The sequence below is a fragment of the Parasteatoda tepidariorum genome, chromosome 5 (genome assembly GCF_043381705.1).
Source record: "Parasteatoda tepidariorum isolate YZ-2023 chromosome 5, CAS_Ptep_4.0, whole genome shotgun sequence".
Classification (NCBI taxonomy): Eukaryota; Metazoa; Arthropoda; class Arachnida; order Araneae; family Theridiidae; genus Parasteatoda; species Parasteatoda tepidariorum.
This window is the reverse complement of record NC_092208.1, coordinates 23900049-23918014: the sequence shown is the minus strand read 5'-3', so window position 1 is coordinate 23918014 and position 17966 is coordinate 23900049. Positions and strand designations below refer to the sequence as shown.

Below are 17966 nucleotides of genomic sequence, written 5' to 3'. Positions count from 1 at the left end.
TATAGCTATTTAAAAATAGTACAAACAAGTTTCAAATATAATGTGCTGTTAGCTTATAGCTTTTACTGCAAGTTTTAAATAAAATAAAAATTTTACTACTCAAAGAAAGCTATAAGCAAAACATGCTTTAAATGAATAACTTGTCACGGCTTCCATTAAACAAAAAAGAAATTTAAAAATCTTGTATTGTTTGTAAATTTACTTTTTTAGATGCAAATCGTATTTACAAATTCAATTATTTTTTAAAAAAATAGCTACTAAGTGAAGAAATATTCATTTACGTGATATTCGCTTTGGTGAGTATTATAGACTCGTTAATAAGCTCACACTTAGTTCTTTTTTTTCATTTTGTTGAAAGTCACTAATTAATTCTGAACATTTTGCTGTAGGATGTAGTGAAACTTTAATTTAAATTTTAAGTTTAATCTTAACTTGATTTTTATATTGATATAATTCATCAAGAAGTTTCTTAAGATTAAAATCTGACTGGAAATAATGTATTAGTTGCCATTTGCTTAAAGGATGCCAATTAAGACTTATCTTATTCATATGATGCACTGCCATAAGTGCAAGGTGTTTCTTTCATTAATTTAATGCCATTATTGTGGTCTATGATATTGAGCATTCAAGTTTTAATAAAGTTGTGCCCTCAATGGATCAATTACTACTGTCATATAATCATTATTATTTTTTTTATCGGTTCTTTATTATGTAAGAAATACTTATTAGTTACTGTATCATAAAAAGGGACCTCTATTGAAAAATGAATGTAAGTTTTAATGAAATTTGAATAACTTTCAGCACTTTAGTAAGCCTGTATAGTGCAAAAAAGGGGGCATAAGCCCAGGTATACGCCAAAGTGGTCATTCAATGAATGTCTGAAAATGCAAAAAACTGTTAAATCTATAATTATTTTATTTCGTAATTTAATTTGTTAACTGATAAATATTTATATATATGATTTTGAAATAAGTTTTATAGTCAAGTTTTAGTCCAAGAATTTACCAGACGGGGCTGTAACAAACCATAGATTTGAATCCCAAGTAATGGTCAATTTAAAACACCTCTGAGATTTTTTATTTTTTCATCTTTTATATTTATTTCTAATTCATTTTAAATGATTTATTACTAAAATAAGTCTGCCGGCAATAACTTAAAAATTTCTGTGTTTAAATAATACATCAGTAAATGAACAGTAAACAAAGTAAAGAAATTTACATTTTTGGTTGAAAAAATGCTTTGCATTCTCAATAATTCAAAAATCAATTTGATTTAATGAAAAGTTAAATGGGGGAAAACAGAAATGCTGGATATAGTTATGGCGGCAAAAAAAAAAAAAAAGATTAAATTTTGTAAAAATACAAAATCTAATTTATATTGCAGTTCTGCATACTGGCATCAATCCAATTAAATGCGAAAGTCAATGACACATAATTTTTTTTAGTAAAAAAGAAAGTTGATAGCAGTATAGACCTAGCTAGCAGTTAATGGTAATAATAATAATAGTAAAATATTTTCTTCTGTCATTCAGCCAGCTATTTGAAAAAATATATAAATAGGAGCAAAGTCCAATTGAAAAAGTGTATCGATTTACCTATTAATAGGTCGACTTTTGTTTTTTAATGCAGCTTTGATAGACAAAAGCGTAAAGAAATTCGTCCAAAGGCAAAATATTTTTTCAATCAACCTCCAACCTCAATCAACCTCCTTAAAAAAAATATATCAGAAACAAAAGCTGATTCACGAAAGAAAAATTGCAATCTAATCATCTGAAGTATCTGTTGACAGGCCAACTAGAGTATTCCTCCATAACTTTGAAGAGGTGGACTGCTCCTCCCCTGCTTGTTACACATCTGCTACCAGAGAGAAAGCTTGCATATAAAATTTAAAGTATTTTTTACATTTGAGATATTTCCATATCGTTATCTATTCACCCCTATTACCAAGATGTTTAAGAAATTTTAAACTTACAAAAATTTAAAAAAAAAATATGTAGAGGTTAGTGAAGGAGTTATTATGAGTTATACTCTTCAAGTTACTCTGCTACTGTGAATTTTTCTGGCCACATGCTAGGAATATAGGAATTTTTTTACTTTAGAATGATTTCTGCATTCATTTANCCGGGTTTTTTCAAATAAAACCCAATTTTCCTCGGGTTTTTTCAATAAAACCCAGGCGGGTTGGGTTTTTTCAAAAATCCCCGGGTTTTTTCAAACCCTGCATGCTAGGAATATAGGAATTTTTTTACTTTAGAATGATTTCTGCATTCATTTAAAAAATGAATTATAGTAATAATTTAAATTTTATTTATAATCTTTTTTGCTTATTCCAATTACTACACACATTTAGGGTATTTAATTGAAAAGTTTGTCCCTGGCATCCACACTTACACCACTGATAGTTACCTATTGACTACAAATTTCAGCATTATTTTTAATGGCATTTTTATTCCTATTAGGTCTTTAATCAAGTTTTAGATTGACTATGGCGGCAAATATGAACCGAGGATATCCTGTACCTCCTCAGGGTCATGTTCAGGGTCCTACAGGCCCTCCACCCGGTCCAGCTCCAGTACCACCACAAGGGCCTCCTGCTATGCCAAATCAGCCAGGAATTCCTCCTACTGTCCCACCAGGCCCAGGAAATCCTCCAATGCAGCCTAATCCAATGGGTCCTATGCCACAACATGGTCCGGGTATGAGGCCTCCAGAGAGACCAATGGGTTTACAGCATGCAGGACCCCCACCTAGTCGTCAATATGGATCTCCAACTCCTGTATATCAGGTAGGGTATTTGAAGGTTTTCATTTAGTTGATTGTTCAAAAGAAGTCAAGTGTTGTTCTTTAAATATTAACATTTAATAAGCTTATGACTGTCAGAAAACTTTTTTTTTAAACATGATTAAGTTTCTAAAGCCAATGTTGTTCTAACTTTTTAATTTGTTTAAAAATATGATTAAAAAACTAAATGTTTACAAATTTTACTCATGTTTTTTATTTGATACCTTCTCTGTGTACTTTAACTGGGAAGGGGATGTGAAGCATTAAATAAGAAAAATTAATTCAACTTTTATAAACATATTCTCATAATCTTAGTAAAATTTTCTATATCCACAACTCATTCACCATTAACGTAAAGTAACATTGGAAAAGTAAGTTTGTTTGAAGTAATTCAGTTGTAAACTTTTACTCTTCACTATGTATATTTTTATATATTTAATTCTTTTATTATTTTCTTTTTATATTTAGTAATTAATTTGTTTTAATGTTAGAAAATGAATTTTTAAAACCTTGAAACCAATCTTTTTAAGATTAAATCAATAGTTTTACAATTACTAATAATAATGGAGAAAAACTTATGTGATAAAGCTGAAGTTGAAAGCATTGAAAGGTTTTTAAAATGTTCATCAGTTCATTGCACAATGTTTGTTTTTAACAAAGTTCATTACAGACCAGCAAGAAAGAAGTAATAATATATATTCCTAAGCCGAAAAAAAGGGGCAAGCTAAATACGGAACAAAAACTTGAATCACCCTAGGGGAAATGCGTTATTTTTGACATGATATAGATTAAAAAGATATTAAGGGGCATTTTAATTGATAAAATAAAGTTTTTTGTTACTGTTTTATTTTTCGTTCCATATCATTTTAATACCTGTTTCTTAACCAATATCATTACTTTTACAATATAGTTATAATTTTTTTTAAAGAAGCAATTTTTTTATTTTTAAAAGTGATATTATTTTGCATTTTATTAAAAATTGTCTTTCAAAAGCAAGCATTAAATGATAAATTAACATTGGATTTTTGTTCCTAGTTTTGTAATTAATTTTCTCATAAATGTATTACTGTATTTTTCATTTGTTCATTATGATTTTATTGATTAATCTTATTTTTACCTTTTTTTTTAAACCTTTTCCAGAGTAGCATAGATTTCTTCCTTTAATTTTAAATATCTTTTAGAATCATTTTCAGCCACAGCCACAAAGACCAGGATACCCACCTGGCCCAATGCAAAACTCTCCTGCACCCCCATCACAGGAAATGCATGGTCGAGTTGGGCAAGGTATGGGTCCACCCACTCAAACGTATCCTGCAAGGGCACCGCAAGGTCCAATGGGTCCAATGCCTATGGAGTCAAGAAAAAGACCTGCTCCTGACCGCTCTGATAGCAGATCACAAGGACCTACTTCCGCTAAAAGGTTGTTGCTTGCAATAGTTCTTATGCTATAATTATTATAATAGTTCTTATGCTATAATGCTACTTATATAATTCTTATGTTACTTAGTCGTTCTAGTTAAATGACAAAAATTTTCCCGATTTTTCTGGAAACCGGATAAAAGGTTTTATACTGTACAACTAACTATACTCCTTTTTAATTATAGATTAAAAAATTTCCATGTTTTAGCCATTTTCACATTACGCTTAAAAATTTGTATTTCTACATCATTTTTTTCATTCATTTTTTACTTTTTTATATTTACGTGAAGTATTTTTTATTTATTGTCCTTCTGTTCACTGAGTGTAATGCGTTTCCCCTTCATAAATCAAAGACCCCATACCTTTTCCTCTACTCAACTGCAATGTTAACTGGAAATTCTGCATTTTGCCTCAATCATTGTAGTTCAAAATGGCTGGAAATCCAGCAAAATTTTCCCCAGTTTTCTGGTTTTCCTATTATTATAATTATTAATATTTTTGGCATACACAATATCAAACATGTAATTTTATGATTAATCAATACTGTTTAAACATCCCTTTAGAACAGTGTTTCCCAAAGTGTGGTATGCATACCCCCAGGGGTACGGGAACAGCTTAGCGGGGGTACGTGTTCTTATGCGAAATATCTTGCAACAAACGAAAATTTCCAAAAAAATTTATTTAAAAACAAAACTACCCATTAAAATGTATGATTACGTATTTTTCTGGCTATTTTTTGCAGAGTTAACAGTAAATAATCAGTGGTGTTAACAGCCAGTTGTGATTTTTTACTTTTGAGCAATTTTTTATAGTAAAAAATACATTCATTTTTTTTATTAGTGGCACACAGCGTTACAAAAAATTTAGAAAGGGTACACAAAAGTTATAAGTTTGGGAAACACTGCTTTAGAAAAATACGTCTTATTTCAAAACTTAGGTAATAGTATATAACGGTAATGCTATTTAACCAGAAGTTTTTAAGTTTGTGTTTGTTGATTTTGTAATCTTTAATGTGGTGTTAATCAAGTGAGGGTATTGAAAAAAAAAATACGTGGAAAAAGTGATCTGAGAAATTTTAGCATGAAAGTCTGGAAAGCTTGAAAAATTCAAGAAAATTCCATTCAGAACTTTTCTGGATATCTTATTTTTTATGAAATATGTAGTCTAGCAGTCATTTCTTAAATCACACATTCAGTTAATTATGTTATTTATTTTTCTGTATCATTTTTGTAAATTATGAGTTAATAATAAGAATAAATTAATTATAATTAATATTTTTTTTATTGAGTGCAATGAGTTTTATTCAATTGCATTTTGGTAAAAATCTTCTAGTTATCTAGCATTAAATGTTAATCCATTCATGAATTAAAACTATAAAAAAATTTAATATGCATTTTTGTATTTAAATTTTCTTTTTTCTTCTTCCTTTTCTCTTTTTTTTTTGCTCTTTATTATTAACACAGTAATGCTTGTTGAAGTAAAATTTTTAACTGATGAAATTTCTTTTGATTTTAGTGGTGGTCCTCCATCCTCTTCTAATCCCAGCAGTGCATCAGGTCCTGCATCAGGTGGCAGTACTAGCAGTTCAAGCAAAAAGAAGAAAAAATTGGCAGAAAAGATTTTACCTCAGAAAGTCAGGGATCTAGTTCCTGAATCTCAAGCTTATATGGACCTCTTAACATTTGAAAGAAAATTGGATTCTACTATCATGAGAAAAAGGCTTGACATTCAAGAGGCTCTAAAAAGACCCATGAAGGTATGATAGTCTTTTAACACTTGACGTATGTTAGTAATTTTTGGCAGCTTTCTTAGTTTCTATTAATTCTTTATTGTGTATGTATTTGTTCAAAATTTAAGAGATATTTAAACTATCAATGTTAAGATATTGACTAACGTCCATGATAAACTCATATTTCGAGTGGGGAATGAACTTATGTTCAATGAAACATTTGTATTTCTGTAATGGGTTCTAAAATTCTGACTGTGATGCCACAATTGGCATTACATATTTATTTTCTATCCTTTTAAAGTATCTTTCATTACTTAAACTTTTTTTATTAATACATTACAAAAAATTACATTTAAAATAAATCAAAGACTTAATCTTTTAAAACGAGCATTAAATATTTATTCTTCTCTTACAGATCAATGTAACAGATACTTTTTATTTCATTACTAATGCAGACTTATTAATTCACTGTCGCCTCTGATCAAAAACAAAAATCTATTTATAATTTTTTATTCTAAATTTCTAACCTCTAAATGTTTCGGTTGCATGGTTGTAATAATTCTCATAAATTTGTTGGCGACTCGTGATCACCAAGGTATTCTTTTAAACCCAATATTGATATGCTAGTTGGCTCTGCTTTGGCTATGTTATATTTTGATAAATCGCCAATTTTGGATCTCCTACCCATAATTTCTGTGTCCGTTGGGAACGTATTCACTTTTAATTTCAAAATTTGTGGCGACTGGGAGTGCTCCTGTCCCAGCCGACCTAACGGTTTTAAAAAATGCAATCGTAACGGAATGCTAAAGAAACTTCTTAATGTAGAAGTTATATTTTCTGGATCCCTTTAAGGGATTTATTTTTGATAATTTGTTATTTTGATGGCCATTCTCTATAATCTTCACAAATTATTGTTTAATAAATTGGATTTTTAAACGATTTATATATTGTTTCCTGGACATAATCATTTTTAGTATTTTCATAATCAAGATGTATTTTTGTAAGGCCAAGTAAAAATCCACTATACAAATATTTGCGGCCACTGATGGAGAACAACCTCTGCCATACTGACTTTTATTAATTTTTGTTAAGAAGAGAAGAAAACCTTTTACAATAAAACCTTCCCTCAAAAACCACACATTACAGCAATATTTAATCTTAAATACGCTTTACAATTGACTTTTTAATTGATCTGTTACTTAGTATATTTGTGCAACAATTTCCATGTTAAAATCCATTATCCTTATTGAATAACGTGCAAGACAATCAGTTATCTCCACAAAAAAATAACTTGAACTTGTGTAATTATTCACATGCGGTATTTTAGCATAGTTTTCATAATTTTGTTTTTCTCCAAACGTTTTGACCATTGGTAAATTTGTATGAAATTTTCCTTGCTGTTTCTTCTCATAGAAGGACTGCTTTGAGATAAAATGACCCAGAAAAGACATTTTTTGTTTTTGTTGAAGGAAAACCATCAACTTTAAGTCTCTAGTTAATGCTCAGATAGTTAATTAAAGTTCAATTTTTTAAAGATTTTTCAAAATGTACTAATATACATATATTTAATTTCTTTTGTAGCTCTAGAAATATTTTATTTTGAATTGTGATATGTGTAATAATGTGTTTATTTATAAGTGTAATATTTTTTGAGGTGCTAAATTTGTGATTCTTTTATTCTAGCAAAAGCGTAAACTGCGTATTTTCATCTCTAATACATTCTATCCTGGAAAACCTGAAAGTGAATCTGGAGAGGAGCCAACAGTTCCATCTTGGGAATTGAGAGTAGAGGGTCGACTCTTGGATGATGTTTGTTTCTTTTTATCTTTAGCTGTGTTTTATAAGTTGTAAAATTTTAAACATAATGATTACTGAGATATTGTTTTTTATATATTTAAGTAATGTTCATTTTATGCAAAACAAAAATTAATCCCTTTTTGATGAGCTTATTCTAATAAATTTTAATCTGATCAAGGTGCGCAGCGTTTTTAAAAAGTGCTTAAAGGTGCTTATTTTGGATTTACGTTTTTTAAAAGCCCTTAAAGGTGCTTTTTTTATTCGGTGTTTGTAAAAAGTGCTTAATTTTCTATCTTTTAAAAAGAGATTTTTTCTTTTCTGTATTGATTGTTATTCTAAAAATTCACAATTTTCTGTGCATTATTTATCAGAGACTAGTTATATCATCATGATTATATCAAGTTTTGAAAATGTTATTGAATTTTATTGATTTTATGTTTATAAATTAAGTACTTTAAACGATAGAATTTTTTTATTATTACTGCTCAGATCCTAATTATGATTTGTTTTGGAAGGTGATTAAAATTTTTTTTTGAGAGCTCGAAAAGTACTTAAAAGGTGCTTATTTTTTGATTGAAAAACTGGTCTGATGTTTGTAATCTGATAAGTAAATGACTTTTTTGATATTTTTATTGTCATAAATATTTTATTACATTTGTTTTACAAAATTGTTTAACGCCTAGTTTAGTAAAATTCTGTGCAGTAATTTACAATAAGAAAATACTATGAAAAAGGCACTGTTTTTTTGTTTAAGGTACATAATAGTTAATATTCATTGTCATTATTTAGGTCAGGCAGTGTTGTGTTTGAGGACTGCCTTAAATATATGAACATGATTGTGATATGATGATTTAATGCTGTTGAATTTAAGAAATATGCTGTCTTATTGTTTGTTATTGTTAACACTTAGAAAAATCAATCGAAAGTATTAAAAATTAAGTTAAAATGCCATGTTTTAAAAAGGTTTCGACCTGTTAGAACAAAAAATTTTGTCTTTCTCCTGTGATAAAATAAATAAGAATTTTTTTTACATATGTTGACTATGGCATTTTTTTAAAGAAAAAAAAAATCATTGATCATAATCATTAAAAATTAAGATAATTTGCCATGTTTTAAGGAGGTTTTGAGCTGTTAGAGCAAATGTTTGGTCTTCCTATAATAAAATAATAATGTAGAATTTTTTATATATATATTGAATATGGCATTTTTTTTAAAGTAATGTGATAAGTGTTCAGTGTATTCTTGGTATTCAGTGCAGGGTTCCCACAGGTCAGGGAGAACAGGGAAAACTGGAATTGTCAGGGATTTTTATTTTAACTCCAAAAATCAGGGAATAGTCAGGGAAAGTTGCAATTTTCTTACAAAAACCTGGAAAATTCCTTCATTATACCTGGAAAAAAACAGTTTTAAAATTGTTAGTAACAATACTCAGTTATTGAGATTCGAGTTAAATAATTCTAACATCTGTTACAGTTATTTGTTGAAAAAATTTTACATTTTAGACCTACTGAAATGCTTCCTTCCTCATATAATGATATTTATTTTACACAAAAAATCTAATACTTGGCATAGCAAATAAAAGAATTCGAATTTTCTGATGAAAAATTTCGCAGTATAGATAAAATATGGTATGGATTTTCATTGAAATACCTGGAAATACTGGCAATACCTGGAAAAGTCAGGGAATTTTTTTCTGAAATTGAGTGGGAACCCTGTCAGTGTTTTTCACATTTGTTGGGGAAAACAAGAACCTATATCAGTTCTATAAACAAAAACCTTGTGTTGAAGACCGAATAACTGTCATTTTTTTTTTTTTTGATGCTGAGGAAGGTTCTTGTTTATAAAACTGAAACTATAATGTGTCTTTGTACTATTACTCAAGTTTTTTCCACATTATTTAGCTTTTTCCAATGTTAGTTTTATTCCACTTCATCTAATTATCATTGAAATTGTTATACTTCTTCAGTTGCACATTTTGTTGAATATTCTATTAAAAGTTAATGTCTGTTTTAGCCCAATGCACCCAAAGCTGATCAGAGTAAAGTGAAAAGGAAATTTTCTTCCTTTTTCAAGAGTTTAGTGATTGAACTAGATAAAGATCTCTATGGTCCAGATAACCATTTGGTGGAAGTAAGTACATTATATTGACTATGATAATATTTGTTATAAATATAGCTCATATTGATTACTGAATGACATTATATTTTTAAATTTGAAAAATATTACCCAGCCAAGTAAATATCAATCACCAGTTTGTTTATTTAGGGAAATTAAATAAAGATGATTGAATAAATATTTGGCATAGTGGAGATTGATTAATGTTCATGACACAAAGCATTAGAATTTATATTATTTATTTCGCAAACACTAAAGGCATTAAATTATAAAGAATGTGTAAATGCGATAGCACAGCGTGTCATACTACAGAGACATGTGTGCATGTTAATTTTTCTGGCAAATGAAAATAAGAGTTGAAGTTTCTCTTCGTGATCGGTGTGGTTATGATCGCATTGAGTTGCAACAACATTTTCTCCTTCTACCCCCATGCCTCTTTTTAAATCTAATATAATACCATTATCATTGACCCGAAAACCCATGTTGGGCCTTAGTCTTTATTAGAATATTTCTCCATAACTTTCTCTATGTCTCTATGTGTGTCTTGTCAATTCAATTTCTGAAATAGAATACAGTATTAAAACAATTATTTTTTTTTACTTAACGTTTTACCTTTCTGAATGATCTGTTTCATTAATAGAACTATTATTTTACCTTTTTTTTTTACTCTTAAGAACTGTCCTAAGTATAATTTTCTTTTTAATTGTCTCTAGATATTCAAACATGAAAAATCTATTTTTGTCAAAAATGTAACATTTGGTTTCAAAAGTTAAGGGCCTAAAAACAATATAATTTGATTCAAAAAAATTATTCTCCCTCATCTGAATTGCAATATTAATTATTAGCTCACACCCACTGTTTTGACTTCTCCAATAACATTTCTACAATAATTCAAGTAGGCTGTTATTTGATAAAATTATTTATTAAGTTGAAGAGTGAAAAGTTGGTGATAGTTCATATTTAACAAAACAATTACAAATCTTTATTCCATGATGTCCACTTATTGAACTAGTCATATTGAGTAAAGTTAATATTTTAAATGAGCCTTATGTGGTGCTGCTATGAAAACCTTTTATACTAACCGTAAATACTTCTAATGATCTTCCGTTAATGTGCATATTAGTCGTATAACTTTTTTATTAATATTCTAGATAGAAAATTTCAATTTAATTTATCTGAATTTGATTTAAAATCCTGAAATTGTTTTCTTTTTTGTGTAGTGGCATAGAACACCTACTACAACTGAGACAGACGGTTTTCAAGTAAAGAGACCGGGCGACAAGAATGTCAGATGCACGATTCTTCTACTTTTGGATTATCAAGTATGTTAATTTTTTTTTGTGTGTGGGGAGTATACATTAAGTTGAAGAATAGTGTACGAGGTGAACACAAGATTAAATATATTTTAAATAATTAGCATCAAAAATTTGAAAAAGTGGCATGTTGATAATGTAAATTATAGGAGTTTAGAAATGAGAGTTTTAGTTATAAGTGTTATAAGTTATAAGAAGTTATAAGTTGTTAGTCATAAGAGTTTCAGAATTTTCATAATTAATTGTAAAAGTTTTCAACAAATTTAATTAGTTACGAATGTTGCTGTAGTTGCAATAAAGAGTTCTCATTAGAAATGCTCCCAAATATAGAAATTTCATTTCATCTGTTGAATGTAGAAAAAAGTCAGTATTCCCTGGGATATTGTGTGTTTCTGACTGAGTAGCTTCATTGGATAGATCACAGTCCTGAAACCATTGGATAGATCACAGTCCCAAAATGCAGTAACTAATTTTAAAAATAAATAAATTAAAAAAAAATCAAAATTTTATAACTTTTATTAATTAGACTTCTTTTAGTAGTATTTCATTACCCTTTCATTGCTTTCAAAAGGACTAAAGATCAATGTTATTTAAGTATGAAATCAGCTATTCTTTTGCTGATGAAACTAATTGATAACTGAGTAAACTGATTCATACCAATTTTCTCAACAAAATTAACTATGGTTATTTTATAAAATAGCCATTTGTAATTTTGCCATTAAGAAACAAAAAGATACAGTTGTGATACTTTTTATCTTTATTCTTAGGTATGCCACTCTTATGTACGCAACATAGATTTCCATCTCGTTAAATAAAACATATTTCTTTTAATGTTATATTTTTAATTTTATACTATTTTAAGTCAAAGTAAAAAAATGATATTTTTTATCTAAAACTCTTAAAAAATATGAAGTAACTTGAAATCTTTTAATTCAAAACAAATTTATCATCAGTCATACCAGAAAAAAGTAGGAAGCCTGCGAGAGTTAATCTTGTGTGATAAACCAATTTGAAGCTCAAATTATTAAGGAAGCATTGAATTTGTTTTTGCCAAATTGGTGCTTGATTATTAAGATCAACTTAAACATGTGATCAATTTAAAAGATTTCACTGTACTGGGTATGTAATATACATCTTATTGAAAATAAAACTTTTTTTCTTTTTGCATTGCTACATTTTTAACAAAATCTTATCTAAGGAAAAAAAGTAAATATAAATGATTTATGTTTAAAGAATTTACTGTGAATTATTGATGTTGGGTCTTTTAATTATACCTCTTTTATTTATTAAGCTCTTTTCTACTTTTATACATTTAATTTTATACTTTCTGTGATTAATACTTTTTGTTATAACATATATACAAATTAATGTTTCATTCTTGCAGTGATGCAAATTTTCCATTATTTAAAATTTCTTCTGTTTTGCAGCCTCTTCAATTTAAGCTTGATCCTAGATTAGCTCGTCTTTTGGGTATCCATACTCAAACTCGACCCATCATCATTGGAGCATTGTGGCAGTATATTAAGACTCACAAACTACAGGATGCTCATGAGAGAGAATACATTAATTGTGACAAATATTTGGAGCAGGTAATTAATTTTTTCTCTAGTCTCAACTTGAAGTGTATGGAGCAAAATTTATAATATTGTGTTAAGGAGCTGTAGCTCTTTGATTTTTAGCTATTGTGATTGACAATAATTAAAACAAATTTAAATTTTGAAGATAATTTAAAATAATTGTTATTATTATTTTAAATAATATTTATTTGCTGCAGAAGTTTTTTTGTACTTAATTTTAAATAATACGCAATACTCTTCACAAACTATGATGAATCTTAGCAGCTTTTTAATTTTTTTTAACCGTCACAGTGCAAGCTTCTCTATTAACACAAATGGTGAAGGGGGTATTACAGGTGACTAAAATGCAACTATGGCAACTTTTTTTGACTGAAAAGGCTAAAAAAGCAACTATTTTGAGGTGAAGGAGACTATTGGGAGACTTTTCTGTACTCTTAGCGAAGTTTTTTTTCTTTTTTTATTCTTCTTCTTCTTTTTTTTTTTCCTTTTAAAGCATAAATTGGGTAGAAAATCTGCACCCCACAAGATAGTTTCTGAACACACGGAACATTATTTTTTCTTAAAAAGTAAATAGTGTTGAAAATTTTGAATCGCAAATTTGAGTCTTCGCTTTTTAATTCGTTAAATCTGCACAGATTCCATTGTATCTCTATTTTATTTCTTGATCGTCTTTTCAATGTTTATTGCTACAAATTCGGCATGATTAAAAAAAAAAAAATTAATATGATATTACGATGCTTGAATTTCGAATTTGAGTAATCACTTTTCCTGTATAAATATTAACGTTTATATAAAAATCATCATATTTGCCACCAACTTGACTGAATGGATCATGGTATACGACAATTAAGTCATTAACAAAATTTTGGTCATATTTTTAATGAATTTTTGTTCTTATTTAGGCAACTATTTTCCTAGTTTTAGGCTACTATTTTCATGCTTTAAGCTACTAAAAGCAACTATTTTGTTCATTTTTTTCTGTGACAACATTCAAATATTGTATCAACAGCATTCAAACAATGGTATCATTAAAATATTACGGATACTGATATTTTCTACTATATAATGATAAAATTATTATAAATCAATTTTTGACCCTAAACAATTTAATTGAGACATAATTTTTCTCTCAAAGTAAATAAAAATTTACACTATTCATATTTTGTAAAATGATACTAAATAAACATTCAAACGGCAAATTGGGGTCCGTTATTAATATCGTTGCAATTCTCTACTTTTATTTCCTCAAGAAAACGAAATATTGTTAAGCTTTTTAATATCTATCAGTAATTGTTTTTTTAAAAATTATTATTATTGTTATTAATATTCTAAAAATATATCATGCTTAACTTTAAAAAGAAAATGATGAGGAGAAATTAAAAGATAAAAGTTGAAAACTATTTATTGTACAAGTATTTCATTATATATATCGTACAAGTTCTCATAAAAAACAAAGCTCTACATTTTGAATTAATTTTTAAAGCTGGAGGATTTAATGTTTTGATAAAGGACTATAGATTATTTTTAAATTAAAGTATCACACTTTACTCACTATGGCCTGTTAAGGCTCTCAATTATTATGAGACTTGGACAATATCAAATGTGAAGGGACAAAAAATAAAATGTCGCCATTAAGGCCTAAGGTTGCTTTTTTTTTTCATCATAAAACTTTTAATTTTTCTTCTTCTTAAAATAAAGGTTATCGAAGAGATTTGAATGTTTTAAAATTGCAAATGTTCTATTTATTATAAGTAAAGAAAAAGATATTGTTCAGATTGTTCAGAAATGTTACAACTCTCTTAATTTTTCACCATTCGGCTAATGAGAACAATTTTACAAGCTTTTCCAATTTATTTTTGACATTTGAATTTAATATAAATGAATTTTTAGATTTATTTTAGCTTACATTTCATAAAGTAATTAGTGTATAAAGGAATTTAATCATTTATCTGTTGAGAAGTTATATGTTTCTTATACTGTAGGCTGTAAAGTGATGGCTGCACCATTTTTTCCTAACTGCTCTAGTTCATCTTTTCTGCTCCTGTCTCATCCAGAATTTTTTGAACAAATTCCAGTCCTGTTTAAATTTATCAGGATGAACTTCACCAAACTTTTTCATATTGGACATTTTTTACAAAAATATTATCAATTCTGAACCAAAAAAAATTTATTTTTTTACAAAAGTGTAAAAGTGGTATTTTTGCAAAGTTTGTAACTTTAATTAAATTATATAAATATGTTTTTTTTAAATATAATTTTTTAAACTCAATTGCGTCATTGCACAGATTAACAAATTATTCAGGTGTAGGTGAAAGGTGGGCTAGCTTGGACATCTGGAATAACTTTTTATTTATGGCCTCCTCTATGAGATATTATAGATTAGTAGCATTAATATACACTCCCATGTGCAGTTGCATAATCAAACTGCAAATACTTTAATAGAAATTTATTAAAGGTTTTTAATGTGCAAAAGTAACTTTTAAATTTTCTTCTTACTCTTTTATTAACATATTTATTTTCAGAATTTCAACAAAAGGTGACAATATGCTATAAATTATACATTTGTTTACCTATTTGGATATGAACTTTTGTTCTGTATACTTTCAATTAACCAGCATTAGGGATAAACAAACACATATCTTCGAGGGGTTAGTATAGACACATGGCATTTGGGCTATGGTGAACGTATTCACTCTGATCCTATTCAGTTTCTGATGGAAGAAATATTAATTGGTTAGAAATGTAATACACTTGCTGTTATTTATTTTCTAAATTAGAATGATTTTGTAGAACAACATACCTTTACAATTAGTGGTTTCAATATCAAGTTAAACATTTAGTACCAAACCTTTATATTAATTTACTAGTTAAAGGTTATAAGAAAATTTAAAGGAGATGTTTAATCAAGTTTGTTAAACAAATATGATTAAGTATAGAAAATTCAATATAGAATATGAAAATTGTTTTGTGCATGAATTTATGGCATCCACATTTCAAAATCCTACATGCTTCTAATTTAATTTGTTTAACTGTAAAATAGATTGCCACAATAAATTAAACAGAGTGGCTGTTAACAATAACTTTCCTTTTTCAGATATTCCAATGTTCCAGAATGAAGTTTGCTGAAATTCCGCAAAGACTTCATCAACTCTTGCATCCAGCTGATCCCATTGTAATTAATCACGTCATTAGGTATTAATTTCATTTATCATAATGTATTATTTTTTAATTTAATCTGTATTTATTTTTGTTTTCTCTTACAATAATTTGTATTTTGATTTCATAGCCCAATATTACCATGATTTAATAATTGATGTTCTTAATTTGAATGTTTGGCGGAGAGAATATTTTTCTAACTTAATTTCATCTATGTTTACAAATTTTTCATTTAGCTCAGAAAAATACGCAAGTAATCCCTTTTTGTATGCCTAGTTTTAAAATATCTCTATGAATTAAATTTATAAGGTTTTTTATATTTAAGAAAACAAGACTTATTTTTAAAAAATCCATAAGGCAAAAAGATATTATTATAATATGGGCGGTTAATTTTTAATTATATTAATTAAATAGCTTCTCTTTCAAATAAAGCAAAAAAGAAATGTGGTAATTCCTGCATTAAATTTTATAATAATTCTGCATTAGTTTTGCTTTAATAATAATGGCAGTTAAAAGTGAAATTTTTATGTTTAAGTCTACTAAATATATTACAAAATTTAATATTTTTCAATATTTTGTTCTTTAGTGTTGAAGGGCCTGATACTAAGAAAACAGCTTGTTATGACATTGATGTTGAAGTGGTAAATATAGTTTTAAGCATCTATTAAATTTTCATATTGTGAGATACAGTGAAACTTATGTAAGTTGACCACTTGCAGAGCATTGCTTTATTTAATAGCCTTATTAATAATTTAGGCAGGTGGTCAACTTATAGCTTTAAATATGTTGAAACCGTTTGAAAAGATTGATTAAGAAAGTTCTTATTTTAGTCTCTTTTTTTTAACAATGGAGCATTGATTTTTTTTAGCCAAGTTATTTTAAAGTTATCTGTAGATAATTTAATTATTACTATTTTTTTAAGTGGAAGAAAGTTTCTATTGTATTTGTAAATAATGAACTGTTAATGATCTCAGTTCCTTAACAATGCCTCTATTTAAACAGTATAATAAAATGTTAAAAATAAAAAGTTTAAGGTCTGAAAAGTTTTTGGATTTTGTCAATTGGAAGCTTACCAATAAGATTGGCACAATCTGTAATTCTGGGCTCATTCTAAAAGCCTTTTTTTTTTCTTTTTAATTAAAAGCAGAATTCTTAAAATATTTTTTCTTTTAAACACGGAAGAAAACTAGGAAAAAAAGCATGCTTTTCAAAAGAAATATATTTAATTGTTTATGTAGAAATGATAAATAGGGGTGAAGTACCCTCATTCAAGGTTGTGTAGAAAATTTTTTTTTATTGAGGGGCAATTCCACGAAAGTGTAAACTTTTAAGTGAAATTTTTTTTATGAATTGCATATTTTAATTTTAAAAATATGTTCAAAAATAGCCAAAGTCTACATATTACTGTTTAATTTTTGATAATTTTAAGTTTTTTGAATCTGGCAGCATTCTAAAGCATGGGTGCAAGTCTTCCGTCCCCAGGACGGATTTCCGTCTTTCGAAAATGTCCGCGGACGGGAGTAAGACGGAAACAAGACTGACTCGAAGACGGAAATCGGAATTTTTTTTTTCTGTCCTTAAAAATATTTTTTAGGTCTACGTTATTGGTCTACTTTCTTATGTTTATTTTATCAAAAGACAGATGAATGAATATTTTTTGTACAGTATTTAAACTTGATGTATTATGGTAAAGCTTTCTTAGATAGTTTGCATATGTCGAGGGGGTATTGTGTATGTTAGGTATTTCAGTCAAAAAAATTTCCGTCTTGGCCTTTTTTCCAACTTGCACCCATGTTCTAAAGTAATCACATGGCTGACAAGTGAATTCTTCCCATTTGTGCTCAAATTGTTTTCTTGAAAAATACTTATAAAATAAAAGAAATGTATCTTTCTTTTGCAATAGTTTGATAAAAATATGCATATAGTACAAAATTTAAACATTTAAACCATAGCCTTTAAGTCATTTTAAGTTTAATATATTAAATAAAAGTAACTTTTTTTTGTGTCATTCCGTCACATGTTTTAGTATATTTTTTTAAATAGCAACTGCGTTTTTGAATGAAAACTGTGGTGAGGTTTT

At 27.8% G+C, this 17966-nt stretch overlaps 1 protein-coding gene across 4 annotated transcripts in view; it reads left to right on the top strand.

Annotated features, from left to right (window-relative positions):
- Nucleotide 1: 1 nt before the first annotated feature.
- LOC107451313 (Brahma-associated protein 60) overlaps nt 2–17966 on the top strand; it is a 22757-nt gene continuing 4792 nt past the window's right edge. Inside the window, exons 1-10 of one of the 4 annotated variants that reach the window (XM_016067374.2) lie at nt 2–296; nt 2459–2784; nt 3962–4200; nt 5715–5955; nt 7612–7737; nt 9739–9855; nt 11061–11162; nt 12581–12742; nt 15825–15922; nt 16473–16527. In XM_016067374.2, coding sequence (XP_015922860.1) covers nt 2485–2784; nt 3962–4200; nt 5715–5955; nt 7612–7737; nt 9739–9855; nt 11061–11162; nt 12581–12742; nt 15825–15922; nt 16473–16527 — 1440 coding nt within the window. In that variant the 5' untranslated portion in view covers nt 2–296; nt 2459–2484. The other 3 variants (XM_016067375.2, XM_043050777.2, XM_043050779.2) reach the window with 3 other exon arrangements.